General features: G+C 41.5%; 1 protein-coding gene across 2 annotated transcripts in view; it reads left to right on the forward strand.

The window, feature by feature from the left end:
- Positions 1-23,035, forward strand: part of thsd7ba (thrombospondin, type I, domain containing 7Ba) — a 109,002-nt gene that overhangs the window by 59,088 nt on the left and 26,879 nt on the right. For both annotated transcript variants that reach the window (XM_029846385.1, XM_029846388.1), the window contains exons 7-14: positions 317-475; positions 2,953-3,150; positions 8,484-8,675; positions 9,929-10,160; positions 13,516-13,631; positions 15,001-15,133; positions 15,345-15,448; positions 20,251-20,442. In XM_029846385.1, coding sequence (XP_029702245.1) covers positions 317-475; positions 2,953-3,150; positions 8,484-8,675; positions 9,929-10,160; positions 13,516-13,631; positions 15,001-15,133; positions 15,345-15,448; positions 20,251-20,442 — 1,326 coding nt within the window. The remainder of the gene's footprint in view (positions 1-316; positions 476-2,952; positions 3,151-8,483; positions 8,676-9,928; positions 10,161-13,515; positions 13,632-15,000; positions 15,134-15,344; positions 15,449-20,250; positions 20,443-23,035) is intronic.

Genomic DNA, 23,035 nt, shown 5'->3' on the forward strand with positions numbered 1-23,035 from the left:
AGCGGCTACAGCTTCTGTGATTCATAAGTCATCATCTTTCCTTTTATTTCCTTATTTTTGCTCGACAATAAGCTTTGCTAAATCCATCCTTGTTTTTTCCGTGCAGTCTGCAATATCTGAAGCAGCCCTGCTGATAAAAACTCTCATTCCAGCCAAACATAAATTACATCTCTGCTTTTCAGTGAAGCACTTTGATGCTCTGTTTTCAATTTTTTTTTATTTTTTTTTAAAAACTGCTTTCAAGACATATTCTCTTTCCAGAGAAAGAGATCATGCCTGTAAGTCTTTTTCTTGTGTGTTCTTTATGTTTGATCAGTTTCCAGGCCTGTGGATTCCAGGCTATGTGTGAGTCAACACCCTCCTTTGGCTGTTCAGAACTGCTCTGTCCCCTGCAAACACCAGTGCCCGGTCTCTGTGTGGTCGTCCTGGAGCGCCTGCTTATACGACAACTGCAAAGATGCAGAAGGAAAGAAAGGTATGAGATACACTAAACAATGTTTGGGTGCCATGTTGATAGTAAATATCAAAATGATTATCCTGCTCTTTATGTAATAATGATGTTATTACTAGGTAATGCTACACGTATCTGCATCATTTCATGTTTCAGTAAGACTTCAGTACCTACTGTGTGTTACTGTCACTGTTATGACTGTAGATTGTAGTTATTCAAATATAAACGTCTTGGGTGTATGTGGATTTTGCCCAGTTTCTCTCACTGGCAGAGCAACAGAATGCCGAGATGATGGCGTCTGGGACATCATTCGTCCGCAGTGTTTTTCACCTGCTTTTCAGCATCACTTCAGCTGGTTCTGAACTTTGACCCTGATGGCAGAAATGACAGTGGAGTGGCACTCAGCAATAGTTACTCTAACTTAATGTTTAATCACACAACACAGGAAACTGCAATGAGTACTATTGACAATGAGTTTTGGAGGTACCATGGAAGCAGACTGAAGGAGGTAGTAACAATTTGGTCACCATTGCTGCCATGGGCAGTAATGAGTAAAAGTACAGGTGATGCCAAAGACAAGTAGAGACAAGAGCCAATGAGCAACTCCAATGTTATATTTGGCAGTATGCACTGATTAGACCTAATCCCTTTTCAACTTCTTATCTGAGCTACAGGGCAGCATTTTTAGCAGGTGTATGCAGACTGCCCTACCCCACCTACCTCCCCCAGCTTCTCCAAAATGCTCCAGATCTAGATGTAGATGTAATCCCCTCTGTGTGTCCCGGATCTTCCTCTGTAACTCGGCTTGGCTCCTAATTTCTAAAATGCAGCAGCCTCACTCTGAGCTTCGCACCCTTTGTCTAAAGTTAAGCAAAAAATTTGGAGGAAACGCCTTTCAACAACTTTGATTTAAGCCTGAATGCACTTTAGCATCTGTTGCTTCACCATAGTCAATAACTAGCTACATACTAACCTCCGCATAGTTTCAATAACGCTCAAAGGTTTCTAAAGCTTGAAATAAGAAATGAATGATGGAGAGGGAAGAAAAAGCACAAGAGTCACTATTCAGCAACAGGAAACGTGTCTGAATACTCTGGAAAGGGTATACGCGTGTGCACCGTTCTGTCTATTTCTCAATGTTTCTCATTGTTAGCGTTCCAATAAAAGGGCAGCACAACCTCCCTCCTGCTGTCAGTAAATGTCCCTGAAAGCCCCCCGGAGAGCCACTGAAGTGTGGATTGTTCAGGTCAGCACCACAATCTCCACAATGGCTGTTCCTCAAAGATGAGCCTTCTACTCTCATGGTGTCATTAATGCATTTTAAGGGGTGGGAAAAGCACAGTGAACATGCCAGAGATTTGTTTCGATCCTGGGAGCAGAGCCAACCATCCTAACCCTTTGCTGCATTGAAGCAGCTCTAAGTGCTCTTCCATCTTTTCTAAGCTTTTGTTGGCAATTGTATTAAAATAATACTTTAGTTATAACACCGATGGGTGTACTCCCAGAAAGGGGTGATTGCTCCACACCACTTGTTTCCCTGAAATAAACCAGGTATGTCCAAGAATCCATTCAGTCATTATACCTATATGGACTTCCATTCAGTCATTATACTATAGGGACTTGCTCATCCAGCGTTGCTTTTAAGTGCTTATAGGGGCAGTAATGCTATTGATCCAGTGTCGTTGCTCTTAGAGAGGTGGATCAAACATCTTTAAATAGATGGTTTGGGGTCAGAACTTGTAAAGCGGATCCTCTGGTGAGGTGGGGCTGTTTGAGGAGGCCAAGAATATAGAACCTGTCTTATGTCGAAGCCGTGGTGAAATAAGCATGACTGCACATGCTGAGAAGCCAGGAGAGACTTGAAGAGCTCCATACCATTTCTACAGAGAAATCACAACATCTTGTCCACAGATAAGGAATTTAAATGGTGCCTTGAGACTTCATCACTAACACCCTGGTGCTGAAGTACTCCAGTGGGTTGAGGTGCTACTCCGAGGGGAGTTCTCCTTTAGGGAGACAGCTTTCCTTTCATATATTCTGCACTGAGCCTTTTCATGGGAGAGAATTGGCAGTGTGTAACATGAAATCATTCATTGCATTAATTGGAATAGAAGACAAGTTCCATGCAGGGAAGGTACCTTAACAGGAACTCTTTGAAGGATTAGTGCAGTAACTTTTTTTACCATGGTTAATTTTAAATTGAGTGGTTGAAATTTTAAGATCAACTAATCACCTGATGCTGTCACTTTAAATACACAAAACATTACTGCGTAAGATAAAATCTTCAACGTAGCACTAATGGAAATACACATTCTAGAATAAAAGCCAAATGTCGATAACGACCATTTGCCAACATGCTGCCCAGCATCCACAGAAAGTGGTCACACTGAACTTGTGATGTGGTGCATATGCTAAGTCAAACCTAACCACAAGCAGAAACAATCGTGACTTCTCCACGTCTCCCTTATTTGTTTTTATGTTTCTCTGCCTCATCCCGTCAGGTTTCAGACAGAGGAGGAGAGAGGTGTTATGGGAGTCCAGCAGTCCTCTGGAGACTCATCCTCACCTGGTGGAGTCTATTCCCTGTGAGGATCCCACCTGTTACCTGTGGCAGGCTAATGAAGAACCATGCATTCCCACCAATGGTTCTTGTGGTTCTGGAACTGCCATCCAGAATGTGTCATGCGTCAACACTGAAGGTAAAGTTCCTGATTTGCAGGATAAGAAACTTGTTAAGCTTTTAAATAAGACTGTATTTAAAATTCTGAGAAACAAATATCAAAACATATTAACTTTATTTATGTTGTAACAAGATTCACAGAGTCACAGAGTTAGCTCTGGGCTGCTCTGCTATCTCACTGCAGACAGAATGTCAATTTTTAATCATTTTGGAAAGAAATGACTCAAATTCCCTATTCCTGCCCGTCTAATTTTCACATAACCTGTGTCATCAATAGTGATGAGAGATACACAGTTACACATCAGTAATTCTGCTTAATTGAGCAGCTCCAGATCTAATGCCTCATTAGAGGACCTAAGAGTAGCAGTGTTTACCAACAACATTACAGATTTTAAAAGTTTAGAAAGCCGAGTGCCGCTCTTCCTGACCTATGCCATTTAATTAAGCACCCACAAAAGCGGGGCGTATTAAAAATACATCAGAAAGCTTGAAATAATAATGAAAAAGAACAGTTGTCTTATAAATTAAGTGCATACAGCTATTCATTTTAAATGAGAAACAAAGACTTTTTAGTGATCTCCGGATAGCAGAGTTGTTTTTGGGGGAGGTTTCAATCTGCCAACAGGTACCTTGAGCCACAGAGACCAGCCGTTTCATCACTTTGGGCAATGGGAACATCAGTGTTAATGAAGCATGCATTATTCATGATGGCCAGCGAGTTTATGGGCTCGGAAAACATTGTCCATGATTAAAAGTCAGAATTACAGCCTCCGACCAGGCCTTAATTGCTCATCTCCATAGATTATAAACCCAACTGCAGCACTTGTTTTTGTCCGTGTTTTATTATTCTGTCACAATGGATCATGTGTAGGTTTATCAGGAAGGCTGCGGAAGGTCCAAAAGTATTAGGGGAGGAGAGACTCTAATGGGTTTTGACAGGACAACAAGAATTTAAGCTTTTGCAGGTTCGAGGACCAAAGGCTACACAATTATCTGGAGCCGAGTTATTCATAGTGAGGTCTGACAAGACGAACGCTGTTCCTTCCTTAATTGGCTTGTTGGACTCAGAGTTCTGTGTGTTTTTACACACATTCACCTCAGGATCATGCTGCTGCCGATACATGACGAGAGCTCTTGTAGCAACTGTGGTTTAGTGATTATCACCATAATTACGCAGGAAAATGTCACAGTTAAAAATATAAGATGAGAGCTCCACTACCTTTTTTGTTTCTGATTGTAGTGCGTTCGACTTTAGTAAAAAAGCAAATGTATCACTGTTCTATCCACGATCTAATCAATGCACATTGTCTTAGTCCATGAACTGTCCAATATTTCCATGTTTTCATTCTCTAAGCGGAATCTGACTTGTGTGAGAATCATTTGGCAGCCTTGTAATCCTCCCATCAAGGGTGCATCACAAACAGTGTCTCTTTGTTGTTTTTAAGTAGAATGCACTCGTTACTCCCACTTAAAATCACACTTGTCTTTTTAAGGCTCGTTCAGTGAGCTAAAAGCACAACGTATCATCAGACGTTGCTGGTAATGAATATTATTTTCTGTCCAAACAAACCTGAAGTTTTCTCCCTTTTTTGTGGCAGTAATCATGATTTCATTCATGTCAAATATGCTTTTACTTGCTTTGTTATGTGACACCCAGATTTGGGCAGCTGCTAATTGCAAGACTGTCTCCAGATTCAGGCTCCTTTAAAAGATGTCGGACAAATTTCCCAACAGTCACAGTTAATTAAAACACAATGAAACAACATGAGATTGATTAAATGTGTCCTCTTTAAGCCTTCCTAGCTGTGCATACTGCAGAGCTGATGTATAAATAATTGTGATTGGCTCCAGCAACCCCTTTGACAGTTAAACACAAGATAAATGAATTAATTACTTACTTAATTAATGGTAACATGTCAGACAAGACGCATAAAAAGCTGGTGTAATTCATCAATTTCCAGCATGCATCAGAAGGAAAATATCAAAAATATATCATATCAATGAATAAAATATTAACATATTGACATAATCAATCATATTAATGAATGATTGATAACCATTGAATCTCTTTCATCTTTTGTGCATCATAAATAAATGATGTGATCAGATTTTTCTCCAGAAACATTTGCGCTTTGAACATAAAGCTCATGTTGTGCTACTTTTTGTAATTTTACAGACTGTTTTTAAATACTCAATTGGAATTCCATCCAAGCATGTTTCCTGCTGGGGAAATGACAGTGAACACGTCAATCTATTATTTTGAATATGTCATTTTAACTGTGCAATTTCTAAAAATATTCTGGCCATTATTCAAGGCCACAAGTGAAGCAGAAAAGATTTCATGCACAAATGATTTGGTTTTCATCATCAAAGGTGCCTTAGAACCAAAAACACAAGCTCTGTCAGCAACTGTCCACCAACTTCTGTGCTGTGTGCAGGTGGAAATGAGGGGTTTGTTTTATTTCAATTTTATTTACATCCAATTTTTAAGCTCCAAAATGCGAGGTGCATTTGATTTCATTGGTCTCCTCAACATCTTCCAAGTAACTTATTGTAATAAAAGAAGCCTTAGTTGCTTCCAAGGAATCGGATCCCCTTTTATTATTGGCCATTTTCCAGGTGAAGCACCAATGTCACTGCTGGGTGTGACTGTTGAGAGTACACAAAGTTTCAGTGTTCCAAAATCCTGCAGACGGTAATGTGTTGGAGAATTCAACAAGAGCTCAGACATTTAAACCGTTGAAGTTGAAGTGAACTTTCAGTAGCAGCCTTGTGTGCTTGTCCACATTTAGACTCTGAAGCTGCAAGATTGACTATTGAATACAGAAAAGAAGAACAATTACCGACCCATCGACTGCTTTCCAAACCACTTTTCATATTCACTGTAATTTTATGCAATTTTCCATCCAACATTGTCTTTAAACCTGCCCACTCAGAATATATGTGACTATTAACTTTAAAGAAAAGGTGACGGCTTCCAGGTGATCTTTTTTCCTCCCCACCTGCATAATAACAGTGAAGAAGATTAATTGGTGAGTGGGCAAGCAGAACAAAAATCATTTTGAATTCCTCTGCAGCAGGCACTGGTATTATATCTGAGTGAGCACCCACCGTCTACAGATCCCTGCATTAATAATGCAAGAGGACCCCCGGGGCGGCCATGTATTTGCTGCTGCCCCAACGTGCAGTCTCACATTCACCCACGTGCAAAAGTTTGTGGTGCTGGAATCATGTTATCCTGGCTCTTTCCTTCGCGCAGTGTTTCCTTCCAGGCCCCTGTTTGTGTTAATTGTTAACACAACCATTAAATCTGCGTGGCTTTACCACTGATTTTCTATCACACTGAAAGAACATCATAATTCTGAGTAATCTTTTTGTCTTTTAACCTTTTAAAGCTCGCCCTTCCTTCAACATCCATTTTAAGATTGTGGGTTAAAATCAAATCTCTTTTCTCCCGTATTCACTCAGAAACTATATGAAGATGCAGTTCTCAGTCTCTGACACTCCAGGTGTGGGTCCCAGGGTGCTGCCAACTGTTCTGCATCCTGCAGCTCCTTTAACGGCCATTTTGTAAAAAGCACAGTTGCTTGGTATAATTGCCCCAGTGGGAGTTATGGTGGGCCACAGCAGATATAACTATAGCTTGTAACCTTTGCTTATCATGCTGAGGAATGATGCAAATTGGGAAAACCTAATATCATAAATGATTTTCTCTCAATGAGTAATCATAAGAAATGACAAAATACAGCAATGGGCATTCAAATTCTAATGTCACTGTGGACGTAAAAAAGATCTCATAGGTGTACCACTGTATGCTGTGGCTTCCTACTTCTGCTTTGTTACATACGTATAAACATCTGGGATTAGAATTACACCATATTACTGAGAATTACCCATGATGCCTTGCGAAAGGCAGTGAACAACCGATGCTCCCTGACCAAGCAATACGTCCCGTCATCCTTTGCGGTCACGCTAATTATTAATTAAAAAAATGTAATTAAATATTAACAGCGTATTAGTACGTCAACAAAGAATTCGACCAGTGATTGCTTTGTAGTTATTAATAAGTAGAAAAAAGTAAAAAATACTCGATTAGCGCTGATGTCGACGTGACACTGTGACGCAGTCTAAAGTGTCTGAAAGCGCAATTTCAGTTTATCAGCGAGTGCGCGAAGTAGATGGTAAATCTCTGGTAAATTCCCACAAAAAAAAATCTAAAGAGACGATACATGCATTTGTTTTCACCACTGCTCTCTTCTGTACGGGGGTTACTCGCTAAAAAGTGGAAACAGCAAAAGACAAATTGATCGCAAATCCATCCTGGGGTTGTTGTTGTTAAACCATGTTTTTATGATGTAGTGGCAGAGTTCAACCAAGTTAATGATCCCGCCGTCTCCGAAGCCCAAAAACAATGTTTCCCTGCTGCTGGCGTTGTTTTGACACCAGGATGACAGGCTCTGTTGCTGTAATGGATCGCTGTCTGCTGCTGAGGGAAAGAAAACTGACACATTCCGCTAACTCTGAGCGAGGTCCGGCCAAAAACGCACAGGATCTTTTCCACCCGACGGCTGTTATTCACCCATTAACATCCATCTGAGAGTGTTTTGCCTCTAATTTTGGCTTCTTAAACGCAATAAGGGAGGCGTCATAGTCACAGTGCAGCGCAAAGGCTGCCACTCGGCCGCTGAAAGTTAAAGTGAGAGCTGTGATAAATATTTGATAATGTGACTGTAAGATGAAAGATGAAGGATGACTTTTAAAAACCAGCTCAGAATACCAATGAGCCGCCCTCGTTGGATGAAACAAAATTGCATTTGACGTCATTTTTCAGGTTAAATTTGGCGTGAAACCTTTGATTAGGCTCAACTGGTTGGCATCTAATCATTACAAGTTCCTCTTTTCATAAAAGTGGCAGAGGTCTGGTTTATTATTTCATTTTAGGAGGTGAAACAACATCTTCATGCTGAGTCTCTATAAATACTCTTCAATCTAACGGGAAACCTCATCCTAGTCTATGGTAATGTCAATACCGAACACCTAAACAGAGCAGGGGAGTATTGATATGCAACTGAGAGTATTTAAACCAATAATTCAAATTCTACAACCACAGCCATTGCTATCAAGATGACCACCTGATAATCTGTGGAGCTGTTTTCATATATGTGGATCACTCCCTTTTAAAGTTTTAATGATGCATTTCTATTACACACCCATGGATTTATGCTTTGGATTAGGGTTTGGATGTGGCCACTCTGACTTCCATTTCCAGCCTCTTGTAGCCGATTAAAAAACAAAGAATTATGTAATAGTTGCTGTCTTGATTAATCTAATCCTCAATTGTCTTTTTTTCAGGGGTGGTCCTGCCCACTGCCTACTGTGAAGGTGACCCTTCCCCCTCAGAGGTGGCCTGTGATGTGGCCTGTGCCGCAGACTGTGTGGTCGGCTCCTGGTCCTTCTGGTCACCCTGCTCACACAGCTGTGCCAGCAAAACCAAGGAAGGCCGGCAGAGCCGCAAACGCACGGTGCTGGCACTCCCAGGGAAGGGTAAGCCAAGCTTTTGCGCTTGGTTTTAGCTAAAGCTACTGCTTAAAACCGACATGTTTGGAGCATTTCAGTTGAATACAATGCTGTTTCAGTGGTAAAGGGGGAAATAGTTGCCCAGGCCCAAAAGGAGAAAAAAACCTCTTCCCTGTCACAAAAGCTGATTCAATTCTTTATTGGAGCCTTACAGAGTGTGGACTGAGACTTCATCAAACCCCTCTCACACGGGCGAGACTATGAAACGTGCTCTAACTGTTGCATCACTATTGTCAAGTCATTCCTACAGTCAGAAATGTCCTCCCAGGACTAAGAACAAAACTGAAACTGAACTGTCATTCCGTGGTCTCCAAATATCATAATTAATAGAAAAACAAAGGCCTCCCATCAGGCTCCACTTGTGCAAGACTTTCATTAAAAATGAGCATATTTTTAATCATTCCACATATACAGGTCTATCGTTGCAGAGATGCTGCACTGCCTGTACAGCCAGTTCAGACCTTACTCTCTGGAGCATCTTCTAATTTGAAATATAGCCAAAAAAAAATGTGCATGGACACATAAAAGCAGTCCCATAATTTTATATTTCTGCTTTTCTAAGGCCCTGTCACCTATTTTGAATTTGAAGCCAGTGTAGGTGTCCAGTTGTAATTTGATAGAAATATTAAAACAAACTTCCAGATCTATTTTCAGATGGGCTTTGCCCCTGTATGGCCATTTTTATCCATTCAACTACTGGATACTGCTATTTGTGCTTTATAAGTCTCCCCACTGCGCTACTATATGTTTGCCTAAGAAAGACACTCATTGCTGGCTACACTTAATCCAAACCACTACACTTGGACTCCCTATCAGTCACGCATCACCTGGTCCTCAGGTCTCTATGCTGGCTCCCAGTTAAATTTAGAATTCAAAAGGATGCAACTCCTCATTTGTAGGGATTTCAATGGTCTTGGTCCAGTGACCATCAGTGATTTGCTAATGCCTTAAACATGTAGTAAGCTTATCTGGTTCAAGACAAACATAAGAGGGTTGTGCATCTTTTGTTTTGGGCCTCGGCTGCGGAACAGTGTCCCCCTGGAAATCTGGTCAGCAATCCAGACTTAAGAGGACTTAGACTGTCGTGAACTTTCTTTAGAAACTGGCCCAAGTTTTGAAATTGTGGCTTTAATGTGGCTTTTTTCAAAGAAATCATCTAATTTTGTGTGACCATCTCATAGATCTCTTTGTGTTTTGTTTTTGTGTGTTTTGGTGTGTAGATGGTAAGGCGTGTCCAGCTGCTACAGCCTTAGAGGAATGGAGAGTCTGCAACGATCATCCCTGTGTTGTCTTCCACTGGGAGACTTCGGCCTGGGGTCCTTGTATCGAGAATGTGTCTATTGATTTCAATGTGACCAGCCTCTGGGACGTGACCCCCACCTGTCCTGTGGGGGTTCAGATCCGCAAAGTCAGATGCATGAAGTCGAACTCCGGACCTGTGATAAGTAAAAGGTTTGTAAACTCGGGCAGCAAAAATTTCTCCCACGATGCTAATCATATTCCAGTCCTATATGATTCCAATTAGGGTGATATCAGAGCGGTGCTGAGGCGTTGTCTTATGCTGATAACATGCTGGCATGTTTTCTCAGCCCCGTTTCTCTCTGTGTTAGGATGCAAATCAATAACTGTCTTCCACTGTCTCCTCTTTGCCCTTGGATGCTGCTGCATCCCATAGAATTTACTCATATTTTCTGCATTAGCACAGAACGCCAGCTTTTATCTAATAATGATTTGTTGTTTTTCTTGGTTCTGGAGGGAATCCAAGAGATGTGTTTTCCTCAATGTCAGCGTCTAGATTACAATCGGCACACAGACATAAAATCCGTGTTCAAACTACAGTATACCATGGCGAGGAAGCAGTTGACCACGTCTACATTTTATATGCGTGTGTGCATAAATATATGTGTGTGTGTGTGTGTGTACACACACATATATTTATTTAGTATTTATGTCCATGGATATACCATTTCATATTGTAATTTAACGCCTGTTGACTACTCGCTATTTTCAGGTTTTCGAGTTTTATGTTTTTCTTTTTCCACCTCAGCTGAGGTTATAAGCGAGCTGGGACAATAATACAGGCAAGCTAAACCACTACAGACTACTGATTGCTGATGCTTGATGATGGAATACTGATAGAATAGCTGAGCTGTGCTGAGAATGCACCATGCAGCCCAGAAAAATTAGGTTGTTATGACGACATAGGTGACTGGATCAGCAGCTCTGACGCTGTCCATAATAGACAAATGAGTCCATGATGCCAGGGGTAACAGTGGCGGGTGAAGCACTTGTCATTTAAGGGGTTAGACACATTAGACCTGTGGCTTATGTACCACGTTTGAAATGTCATATTTCGTGGTAATTGTGGTAATTTAGTGGTAAGTGCTGCAAACAGTACAGCATTATTTGCGTTTCTTTAACTTCTTTAACTCTTTTTCTTTTATCATTAAAATGGCATTTTTGTTAGGCTCGTTATCAGTATCTTTAGTATGCATGTCATGTCAATTATAATTACAGAAGAAATGCAAAGAATAGAGATCACATCATGGCTGGTAAGTCTGTATCTCATCACCATCTCCTCACTCTCCCACTCAAAACATTTCACACGTATGTTTGCATACTGGAGCACTCAGAGTTCAAGCCCCCAGATTGCTCACCCATGCACTCCTACATGCTGGGTCGAGGTTATGGAAGGCTCAGGAACATGCCGCAGCCTTAACAGTGTTTATGTTGATGCAGATGTAACATTGACACATTAGCAGGATTGAGGCTGGCTAACAGAATGACATGAATGCAGCCTGTCAGATAAGTCAGGCCTGATGCACTAATGGCTCAGCCGTTTGTTTGTGTTTTGTTTGAATCCAGTACACACTCAACACAAGAGTCCCAGGGGAACTTTAATTCCTACTTTTTCAACAACACGGTGCCATCATAACACAGCTAGGGGCTGATATGTTCTCACTCTGATGGTGTTATAGCCAACACCAGTGAAACAGATTCATAGTTAATCTAACAATGTTACTCTTTTTTGTCAGATATTGTTGACTGGGCCATAAAGTGATTCACAAGAACCCTTTTTCCTCCCACCACTAAAGGTTTATTGAGAACTCTGACTTGTGCTTTAGCAGCATATGCCATCCGTACAATACAGCCTGAATTCAATCACTTAATTGTTATTCATGTCCTGTGCTGCGAGGCACGAGGGACGCCTACTTACAGTCCCCCCCCTCGGTGTATGAGGATGTCTGCCTGAATGACAACATCAAATGTGACAGTGTGTACTGATGAATTCCTGTTGGGAGGGGAAGGATCCTTTCTAGGATTCCATTATGGTTTTCTGCCACCTGGCATTATCACTCCTCGACGGGAGGATGTCAGTTTTGTTGAAGGGCTGAACATTTTCATCCAGTTAAATAAGGATTTATACCCAATCGTTGTTAATTGCCTTCCACTTTGTTGGGACAAATAGCACAGATAATAAAAATGGTGCATCTTGAGCTGCAACTTGCAGACCCTTTTTAAAGCCTTGGGACTTTGATTGCAAAAATTTCAGTCTGCGTTGTTTTTTGCCAGTGCACGGGTTGTCTGAAGTTGACTTAGTGATGCTCAGATATTCCAATGGTGTAGTTTGGTGCAAACCAGCCAGTGAAATCCCTAAAAATGACTGCTTAGCGTTACTGTGCGACTTTAAACTGGAAGTGCACAAACTGTGTTTGAATGGATGTTTGTCAGGTAATATTAACTCCTAATTTTCATAATTTTTAAACATGTAATGGAACTTTAGAAATGGAGGTATGTTGCGTGTGTGTCGGGGGTAGTTGATTAGGAAAGCGTTTGTATATCCTCACTTGGCTCAGGTTTAATTAGCAGTCATGCTGTGGACGTGATTGATTTTTCCTCCCAGATCACATCCGTCTCCTCACTGGCAACAGAAGGGATCCGCTGTGGTTTCTCTGTGTGTGGATGTGAGGAGACGGCAGCTGCGGTGAAACTGATCACATTGAGCTGAATATTCATTCAAACACCAGATTTTCACTGGCCACCATTGTATTAAGGTTCTGCCAGTTCTGAAGCTGATTCCCAGCCATTGCATTTCTGTCGGAGGGACGTGTGAAGCAGCTTGGCAGAAAATTTGTCTGGAAACTTGCCAAACAACCAAAACAGGATTTTAACACAATTCTTTCATACGGGAAGTAAACGATAAAGAAAATATGTGGCCACTGATGCAAAGTATTACTATTAAATCAGAAAACAGCATGCGTTTTCCTGATGATGACATGCTGAAGTTTCCATCCAGTAAACATGGGGGAGGGTATTTTTGTAAAATCCTGGGTTCCGGGCTCTTAAATGTGCACCCAAATGTTCCTCGGTGCAGTAGATGGTGGATCCCGGTCCAGCTTCCCAGATGGGAGGAACTAAACTGCCAGTTTCGCCCACCCCAGTGTGTTACTCCTGGTGTTACTCACGCCAGCTGTGGCGGGCATTTCTGCCTGGAATAAAACTCCCTTACCTCGCCAAGCTTGTAGGGGTCGATGAAATGTTGGGATTTCTTTTTAAAAAAAGTCATCTATAACCGCAAGAGTTATAGTGGATTTATTTCCAATGTAGAGGTTTTGTAACGTGAAAATTGTAATTAAAAAAGAAAGTTATTTCTTAGCCTGTGTGTGCTGGAGGACAAGTAATCAATCATTTTTCTGCAGATATGTGTGTTGCCATGAGCAGGGATGCTGCTTTTCTGCAGTTGCTACACTGAGAGTGATGGCATTTTTCATTTTAAGGGATAAAGAGTGCTTTTTTGTTTCTGTAGGTGTTCTGAATCGGCTCGTCCTGAAGCCATTCGCCCCTGCGTTTTTCCCTGCAAGAGGGACTGCGTTGTGACCCCCTTCAGCGAATGGACAGCCTGCCCTTCTGCCTGTCTGCCAGGTAACTCCCACCTCACAGTCTTTGGAAAATCAGAAAAACCCAGAAGACAGATTTCCTGATCACAACCATGATGAAATACAAAACTGACACGATGCGATGAGCCAATCGGTTCCTCTCAGTGGTCAGCGCCACAGCTGGGGTTCTGCTGGATGTTGAATTCTGACAGTTGTGACACAGACATATGGGAAAAATCCAAAAGAAAAGTGAGCGAAAGAACTTGTCAGATGTAAGCAAGAGCAGCCTGAAAGTGAAGACGGCTTTAAAGCTCAGGGTGGAGAAAATCTTCTCAGGCGACTGCGTATCCGAGCACAAATGGGAAGTTTGAGCGCAACACTTTCACCTGTGAGAGAAAACTTGGTGAGTCGTTTTCTGAGAATTGCAGTCAAAAAGTTACGCCGTCAGTGTTGAATTTTGAAGCTACAATGAAGGTGAACTCAAGCTCGTGGGAGTAGGCTCCGGTTATGTAGCTATTTCTGTGCTGTTAATATCTCTAGTCAGGATATAAGCAGGATTGTGATCTTACAGCTGTGCTAGTACACAGAGACATCACCAGATGTCAGGCCTCGGCAGGGGTCTGTGACCTCTTTTCCAGTCAATATGTAATCACTTATTGTTTCATTCATTTATTTACCATTTATTTAAGCTGGTTTCTTTTTACTTTCTTGTCTGTGTTGCACCAATACACATTTATTAGTAGTAGAAAAGTCTGTTGTGGCACTTAAAAAGAAAATCTATAGGGTAAATGTAGCCTAGAAGTGACCTTATCAACTATAAATCCTGTTTCAGTGAGCACGATTTAATGAAACTCACTGAAAAAGCAATTAAAATTCTGGAATATAACTCTTAGCACATTAGGAATGTTAACATAGCTGCCCTCACCCCTGACATTTTATTTATTTCTTAATTACACTTGAAAAATGAGCTGTCTATTACAAGTGTGTAAGAAATTTGACATGTGCAATGTCTGCTCTTTTACGTCAGAAAGTTTAAAAAGGTTGGTACAATTTCAGCAGGCAGCTCATCTCTGTAAATTTGTGAAAGTCCGCTGAGTCCGCTGATGATAAATTCTTGTTCTTAATTGCCCCATTTTCACTGTTTAGTCATTAGAGTTGTGCAATGAGCCTCAGAGCATGAGCCAAATGAAGCACTACGGTGGCGCTGTGTCTGAAAACGGACTTCAGTGAAACGGAGGGCATCACAGCTGGGCAACCTCATCATTTTCATTCTCAGACCACTTTGTTTTTGCTTCTCTTAGAGATATTGGGCAGGGCTGCATTTTTGTATCATTTTTCTTCGTGAAAGAAACTCCACAACGACTCTTGCCACTGTGTGTAGCTTTTTATTGGAGATTGTATTTCATGTTTTACAGATAATGCAACTGTCGCCACACAGTCTCGATATCGGACCATCATTCAGAGGTCGACTAATGGAGGTCAAGAGTGTCCTGGCACGCTGTATGAAGAGAGAGAGTGTGACTCGCTTCCAGCGTGTCCCATCTATAGGTAAAAAATGCAATTTATGACCAACCATATGTCACATTTTTATCATCTGCTGGCAGCATGTGCAGGAATATTACTGAACCTGTTTCACAATATTTTCAGTATCACGCAGGAGCATTACTTAAATGTTTAAATACCATTGAAATGGTATAACGAGTCTGCATTTTCACTGAATTTTAATTCACTAAAACCTAGAGTCTGCATGTTTCCACAGGTGGAGGACACACAAGTGGCAGAGCTGTATTCTGGTCCCAGACTCAGTTCAGCGTGGACTGTCTGGACAAGTCGAGGCCTGTGGAAATGGTTTAGAAACCAGAGGTAAGTGGTTGCTCTCTTGGCTGTCGCATTTTCTTTTCTGCACTTGTCAGCTGCTGCCGCATCACCGGGTTCGGCTGTGCGCCTCCATCCATTCACCCTCTCTTTAATGAGACCTAATGGTCCTTTCAGAAGTGCTCCTCCAAAGAGCAAGTAATGGAAACATGCAAGACGCAGACAATTTGTCCAGAGAGTGTAACAAGATGATCTGTTCCATCGGCGATCGCCAAACTGATAATAATAAATGCAACAAGCGGCTCAGCGTCGTCTTTGCAGAAACAATAAGGCAACTGACAGACTTCTTTTTTTTGTTAAAATGTTGACGTGACAATAGTCTAATTTTAAGCCTATTTAACCTGAAAACAGATCCTGGGTGACATTCATCAAGCTGACCTTGAATAGAAATGTTGCATCCTCTCCATGCAGGAACAACCTTTACCCCTCAACAACATGTATCTAGATTTAAATTATTCATTCAAATGGAGATCAAATTGTTTAGCTATTAGTTAGTTATTAGTTATTCATCAAGCCAGCTGTATTTATCAAATTTGGTACAGTTAATGGCTTTTCCAACTGGTATATGTATCCTACTTGGCAACTTAGAGTCCTTTTCATTAGCCTATATTTTTCATGGAGCAGGTATAGGGGCTGTAGACATATCATGGGATTTAGTATAATTTAATGTCAGTAGTAGTAGAATTTTAAATCTAGAAAAAGTCTGCTGCACCTCAGTTAAATCATTAAAAATCCAAGAGCTTTAATTGGCTCACTTCCATCCTAATTACCAGAAAACAAATGTCTCAGTAAATGCCACAAACTGGCTCCTCTGACTCATTTACTGCAGTTGGGTGACTTTAAGTGTCAAGTAGCTTTCTGCGTTCGCCTTCATACGGTTTTACTTGGTGTAATTATGACTGACATTTCTTGAGTGAGTTTCGATGACTTTTGCGTGAAGATGGGGGGTGGGAGGTGTCTGTGGCGTTGCCAGGTTAAGAGCAACCCTCTTTGACCTTTAGAGCGCTCCATTTGAATGTGATTGGAGAGTAAGTCGGACTGAATACCTGACATTTCAAAAAATGTGAAGTGTGAGGGGGGAAGCTGCAGTTGGGGGATACAGGATTTAAATATAGATTTTAAGTAGTGGAGAATATATTGGGTTTTTTAACACATGAGCTCATTTCATGGCAGGTCACATCTAAATGTCAAGTCGAGGCATAATGAAGACATGATCATTTGGCAAAGGCCATACAGTTTCTAACATTGAAACTTTGAACAAGGACATTTCAGACTTATTAATACATCTCTGGGTAGAGGGGATATTACGGAGACACCAGTACCACCACCATGTAAAACGTCTTTCTGTCTCTGTGCTAGAAAAGATCATATTTTCAGCATTTTTGTCCTGATTTTCCTTCACATATGAGGCCTATTCTATTCAAATCTACCTGAGATTTTGATACAGATCATTTAGGGATCCTCAAAGATGTGGACATCTCAGTTATTCAACTCAGAATAGAAATTAAAAGAACAGATAAGAGCAGGTAAAAGACGCATTTACTGTTCAAGATCACTTTTTATACGTGTTAATCAGATGTTGCCCTTCACAGCAAGGTGAAGTTTTAATGCCCTTTCGATTGAAAACGGCACTAATAAATGCTGCAGCCATTCAGCCAACAGCCATTCAGAGACAAACGCTTTTATTGTGCAGACTGCACAATAAATTTGGAGCAACTTGCAGCTGTTAGCTTGGAGTGTGTGCCGTATGCAATGAGCCAGCTGATTTCACATTATGTCTGATTCCTGCCAACGTGAAGCTGGATGTGTTGTTTCTGTCCCTGAGTAGAACTGGAACAGTTTGTGTAATTAGTCATTATAAAACGATGGATCCAAGTCTTCCCACTACGTGCTGCAGACGTAGACAAAGCAGTGCAGCTGAATTGGCACACATGTGATGTATTGTTGAGTTGCCATGCAGAAACGCCTAAATTTAAATGTTAAGTATCATTAAATAAGCAAAGCTTCTTGGATATCTGTGGTCTGAGGGTGATTTTCAAAGTGTCCCACCTGAAGCTGGCCCTGAATTACTGTACCTGTATAATTAGACACCTGTCAGAAATATAGTGACAAAAAAGCTGGAATAGGGTACAATTTGAAAGGCCGGATAAATGGATCCGTAATGCAGAGGCTGAAAATGATAACCTTACACATAAATGGAAGTCACACTGCTCAGAATCATTGAGTTAGTATTGCTGTGTTAGGCTGTGCTATTAAAAGACACTGGGGATGACAGAATGAGGTTGTAAATGGTGGAGTGGGTTAGCTCAAAAGGACGACTATTCGTGCAACGTAGACACAACTAAATGTCAACAGGGAGTTGTAATTATCCCCACAGTGGTGCTAATTGGACTTTCAACAAATTGGCTGATACACAATTGTTGTTTTTCACTGGTTTGTTAACTTTTCACCCATGAAAGGTCTCCACAATATCGCCGACCTTTAAACCCAAGCAGGTGAGTGGAAAAATTACAGGTCTTTTGCTTTTCTCCAAAGATTATGAATGCTATATAAATGCAACTCGATAACAGCCATCATCTCGCTTCCACCATCTTTGTGGAGGCCTTGTATGCAAATGATCTGCCCACACATCCCTGCAGAGAAGTGCGAGCTTTTCCTTTTGTCAGAAAGAGGGCAAGATTTAAAAGTCAAATACAAATCAATAATATGCATTAAAGGCATGTTTGTATATCACTGAACCCTCAAAGACTTAAAGACAGTTGGGGGGGGGGGGGGATTGTTGTTATGATTCCATGAGAGAGAAGCATATTTTTGTGAGCTTGTCCATCTGCTTGGATCACTTAATGTTGAGGAAACATTTCAATCCGGTGATGAAGCTCCATCTTTTCCTCCTCCACAATCTTACGAGAGCAAGTCTCATGCCTTCTGTGTGGTTTTTTGAAGTCCTGCTTATTTTGGCTCATTGATTGAATACCTCATTAATAAAAGCTGAATGTACTCAAACACACAGCAATGTAGATTAGGACAATGTCTTTATCTTCCACCATAAATGGCATTACTGTATTGACAAAAAATAATAAGAAATGCAGTCAGAGGAATGAATCAAAAATAATGGCAATGGCCGGTTGAACTATTTATTAGATCATCCACTCATCAATTGGTAGCTTATTCCAACTAATGAGGTATCAAAGAGGATGATTTAAAAGAATCTTATTTGAATAGTGTGGACAGAACCACAATATCACTTTATTTTACTGGAAAATACATTTTAATAATCCAACATGTAATTCAGAATCCCCATTAAACTTTAAGCGCTTCCTTCAGTCTGTCAGCTATTTGTTTCAGTGTCGAGCAATAGTTTAATCACACTTTAGCTACATGTTCAGGGGTGCAGAATCCTTCTGTGAATGTTTAAGCACCTCAAATATCTGTAGTTGCAGATCTAAACGAAACCATCCATCGAAACCATCCAATCCTCTGTTATCTGGGGTAAGATCGAGCAGCGCTGTCTTAAAGGTTCGGGCTGCGTTGTCGCGCGTTCATCTGTCTGGTGCTTTGTTGAATGTTTTATGGTCCCCAAATATCCTACCACAAAATGTGCGAACAAGACTTTTGCTGTATTCAAATTGCAAGCGGCAGTTTTCTGTCTTAAATATTTCATTAAGGTGCCATTTTCTATTACTTCTATCAGTTGGACTGTAAGTCTGCACCTAGTCTATTTCCTCCACAAAGATATTAAACAACCTTCTTATTACCTGCTGGACAGATCAGTATGTGATCTAACAATTATATCATGTTTTATGGCACAATCGAAAATGACAGATGTTTTGAAAACACAAAAGTATATGTTGGAGAAGGAAATCAGTATGACATCATTAGCATGCAAACAAGCATGCTTTTTTATTCCCAAATGAGCGTCTTGAGAGGACACTGTGGTCTGCAAAGAGTTTCTGGAATTTAGTTTAGACATTGCATTTGAAATGTGTTCATGTTTCTTTTAATATAAATGTAATGATATGTGATAGTGTACATAAAACAGGACATTAGGGAGCCACATGAGTACAAGTGGATAGAACTAGGAAAGCTAGGGAGCACGGGAAAACTAGAAGTGCAGGAGAATAGGGACCACGAGGTGGCTCAGAGAGCTGCGAACACATGGGAGGGGGAAGTAGAGGAAAAGCATGTCACCTCGCAACACAACGGTACCCGTTCTCTGTCTGACACTAAAAAAGATGGAAGGCTAACTAGATGATGAGCGGCGTGAGGGATGCAGATTGTGGAGACTGAGCAGGCTGAGGCTGAGCTGGCTGCTGCTAACTGAAACTGGAGCCGGGTCGCAGAATCGTCGTAACCAATCCCCCAGATCGCAGTTGCAAATCCATATAAAATAAAAATAAGAACAATATATTTCAGCTCCTGAAGATCCTAATCTGATGACATAAATGTCTTGTCTTTATTCATACACTGTTCCAAAGGCCAGTAATATATGGGATGTAGTTGAAGGTTGAATTTGCACTTCAACGGACCATTACCACAAAACCTGCACAGCAGTGTTCTTAATAGCAACGATTTGCACTGCCTCTCTATCCTGTAGGTACCATTTTATCTCTGCGATTATTAAGCATAAAAACGCTATTACGATACCTTTCTCCCACAGTCCCTGTTGAGAATCCCACTGTGATCACGGTGATCTAATGGTTTCATCAGGGTTCAAATAGAGCCGCACCGGTGGGGAATTTGGTAAGCGCAGAACATGACCGGACTGAATGGCTTTACTTGATGTGTTGCAGGAATCAGTTGCGTGGGGGAGAGCGACCAGACGGCCAACGTGACGGACTGCCTGCGGTGGGCCGGCCCGGTGCCCCCACAGATCAGAGAGTGCCGAGTGCCTTGCAAGGAGGACTGCACTCTAACTGTGTGGTCCAGGTTCACTCAATGCTCCGGCTGTGGTGGCTCACGTAGCCGCAAGCGCTCCCTTACAGGTAAAGAGGCTCGTTAACACCGCTGTACCAGTGTCACGACTACAACTGTGGATGCAGCAGCTACAGTTTTCCTCATTACGGTTCTGTTGCTGTAACTTCCCTCTCCCTCTGCACTCATGTGCCAGGTCCTAAATTAGGCCTCTCACAGTTTGTAATCCCTTTTTTAGGTGCACACCACAAAATCTGAATGACATGCCAGGGTCACAGACCAGGCTTGATGCTATTTGTCATCATGAATATTTGATCGGATGCCAGAGGGCTTGCGCTGAATGTACCTTGACGCCTTCGATAACACTCTTAGAATCCTACGCATGAAAACAGTCGTAGCTCAGCGAGCGAGCAGAACTCATGTGCCAAATTTCATCCTTCTTTAAATGTGCTGACATGTAAATGGATGTAACACAAGCTCCGTGTGGATTTCGAATAATCATATATGGCTGGAGGAGCTGGCCCTGGCATCTAGGATCATAGTTGGCTGGAATAAATGGTCATTAACCGGTTCACTGTATGCTATGCTAATTAGGACCTGGGCCAAACTGAAAAGTCACAGTATAGTATAAAAATATGCTTGGATTGTGGGTTTCTGAGTGTTTTTTTCTCTTGGAGAAGAGGAGAAGTAAAACTAAGGGCCTCTCCTTGGTTGACCACCAGCACTCTTTTCATTTTTATGAGCTCAATCTGTGGTCGTATGTTGACAGAGAATATGAGCTGAACTTTCCAAATGCAGTTGAGCTGTTCAGATGAGCAATGCTCTCTATAAAAGATGGTAGATGGTAGGTATATCTACAGTACAGTCACCTTAAAACATCATTTAAGTTAATGCCTTTTATTACTCAAAAATGCTTTATAACAGGGAGTTGCAGTCTTGAAATTATGCATAGTTAAATGCATGAAGACAGCATGAGTGCCATAATTCATGCTGAGTACATACAGCGTGTGCAAGGTGCCACTAACGCAGCTGTTGGGAGGGTTAGTAGCAGAAGTATTTGCGTTCACACCAGTGGGCTGTCATAACTTGAGCGGATATTGTCGTTGTTTTGTTCGTGAGCTCACGCTTCTTGAGGAACGATCGCAATTACATCCACTTGTGAGAAAGGATGGAGTGTTATTAGAGCACACAGCATGGCAACACAGCCAGCATCCATGGAAATGAGCCGGCTGTGAAAGGGCAGTGGGATTAGCTTTCACAGGAATTTAACAATACCAGTAGAATAATTCAATAAATCCTTTAGCTGAGGTTAGCTTAAACTAACAAACCTAAGACTATTTCAGTGCTTCGAGACATGACAGTTCATTTCACATTCACAAATCATTTGGTATCCTGGTGGGAAAGCACTGTCCTTCGTTTTGTTGAAGTGGGACTACTAATTTAGTGTATATTTTTATATTATATAGGTGTTTTAGTATATATTTTAGTATTTGATTTGATTTGTTTCTGCATGCCCCTATTTTTCCATCTTTCAAGCTGCTGGAACTGTGAATTTCTCATGTAATAGTCTCTGTCTGCCTGCCTGCCTGCCTGGCTGGCTGGCTGTTTGTCTGTCTGTCTGTCTGTCTGTCTGTCTGTCTGTCTGCCTGGCTGTCTGTCTGCCTGTCTGTCTGTCTGCCTGCCTGCCTGCCTGCCTGCCTGCCTGCCTGCCTGGCTGTCTGTCTGTCTGTCTGCCTGCCTGCCTGCCTGCCTGCCTGCCTGCCTGCCTGCCTGCCTGTCTGTCTGCCTGCCTGGCTGGCTGGCTGGCTGGCTGGCTGTTTGTCTGCCTGCCTGCCTGCCTGGCTGTCTGTCTGTCTGTCTGTCTGTCTGTCTGCCTGCCTGCCTGCCTGCCTGCCTGCCTGCCTGCCTGCCTGCCTGGCTGGCTGGCTGGCTGGCTGGCTGGCTGGCTGGCTGGCTGGCTGTCTGTCTGTTAAGAGAATCATGAAAAGTCCCTGTCACTCCTATTATGAATCATTAAACCAGATGCTATAAACTTAACTCTCAAGCTCTTAAGAGAAATGTAAAGGTAAAAACATTGTTAGGTTTAAGAGGCTTATGAGTTTCTTAAGATGGAAAAGAAAGTGAAGTTGGAGAACTGTACTCCTACCCTGAATACCGAATCCATCAAATGGAATTAGAGTGGCCACTCCGGAGTATTCGTCTCTATCAGTGTCACAACAGTTTAATGTTTCCAAACAGAACCAAAACATCAGTGCACCAGCTGCAACTGTAGAAATGTTCAGAGCTTCTTTGGAATGTCCACTCCATCTTTAGATTGCAGCATCTGCTAGAGATTGGACTGATTCTGGACCAAAAGGTCATTTGTCCATGATACAGCCACTGATTGAACGCAGCAGAGTTGTATTGTAGAGTTGCTTTCTTTTATAAAATAAAGTGCAAATTAAAGGGATTTGCAATGTTTTTAATGCAATTTATATGCTAAACCAATCTGGCAAAATGATGTAAAATACTTTAAATTGTTTATTTTTGCATTTATTTCCATTTCACAGTAAAATGTGATCATTTAAGAAAGTCTATGAAGCATCTCACTTTCTTTTTATATCTGACATGATGTGGAAATTAAAGAGGAGAAACTTTTGAGTGGTTGAACAGTGTGAGACTGGC

This window comes from Takifugu rubripes, chromosome 1, assembly GCF_901000725.2.
Source record: "Takifugu rubripes chromosome 1, fTakRub1.2, whole genome shotgun sequence".
Taxonomy (NCBI): Eukaryota; Metazoa; Chordata; class Actinopteri; order Tetraodontiformes; family Tetraodontidae; genus Takifugu; species Takifugu rubripes.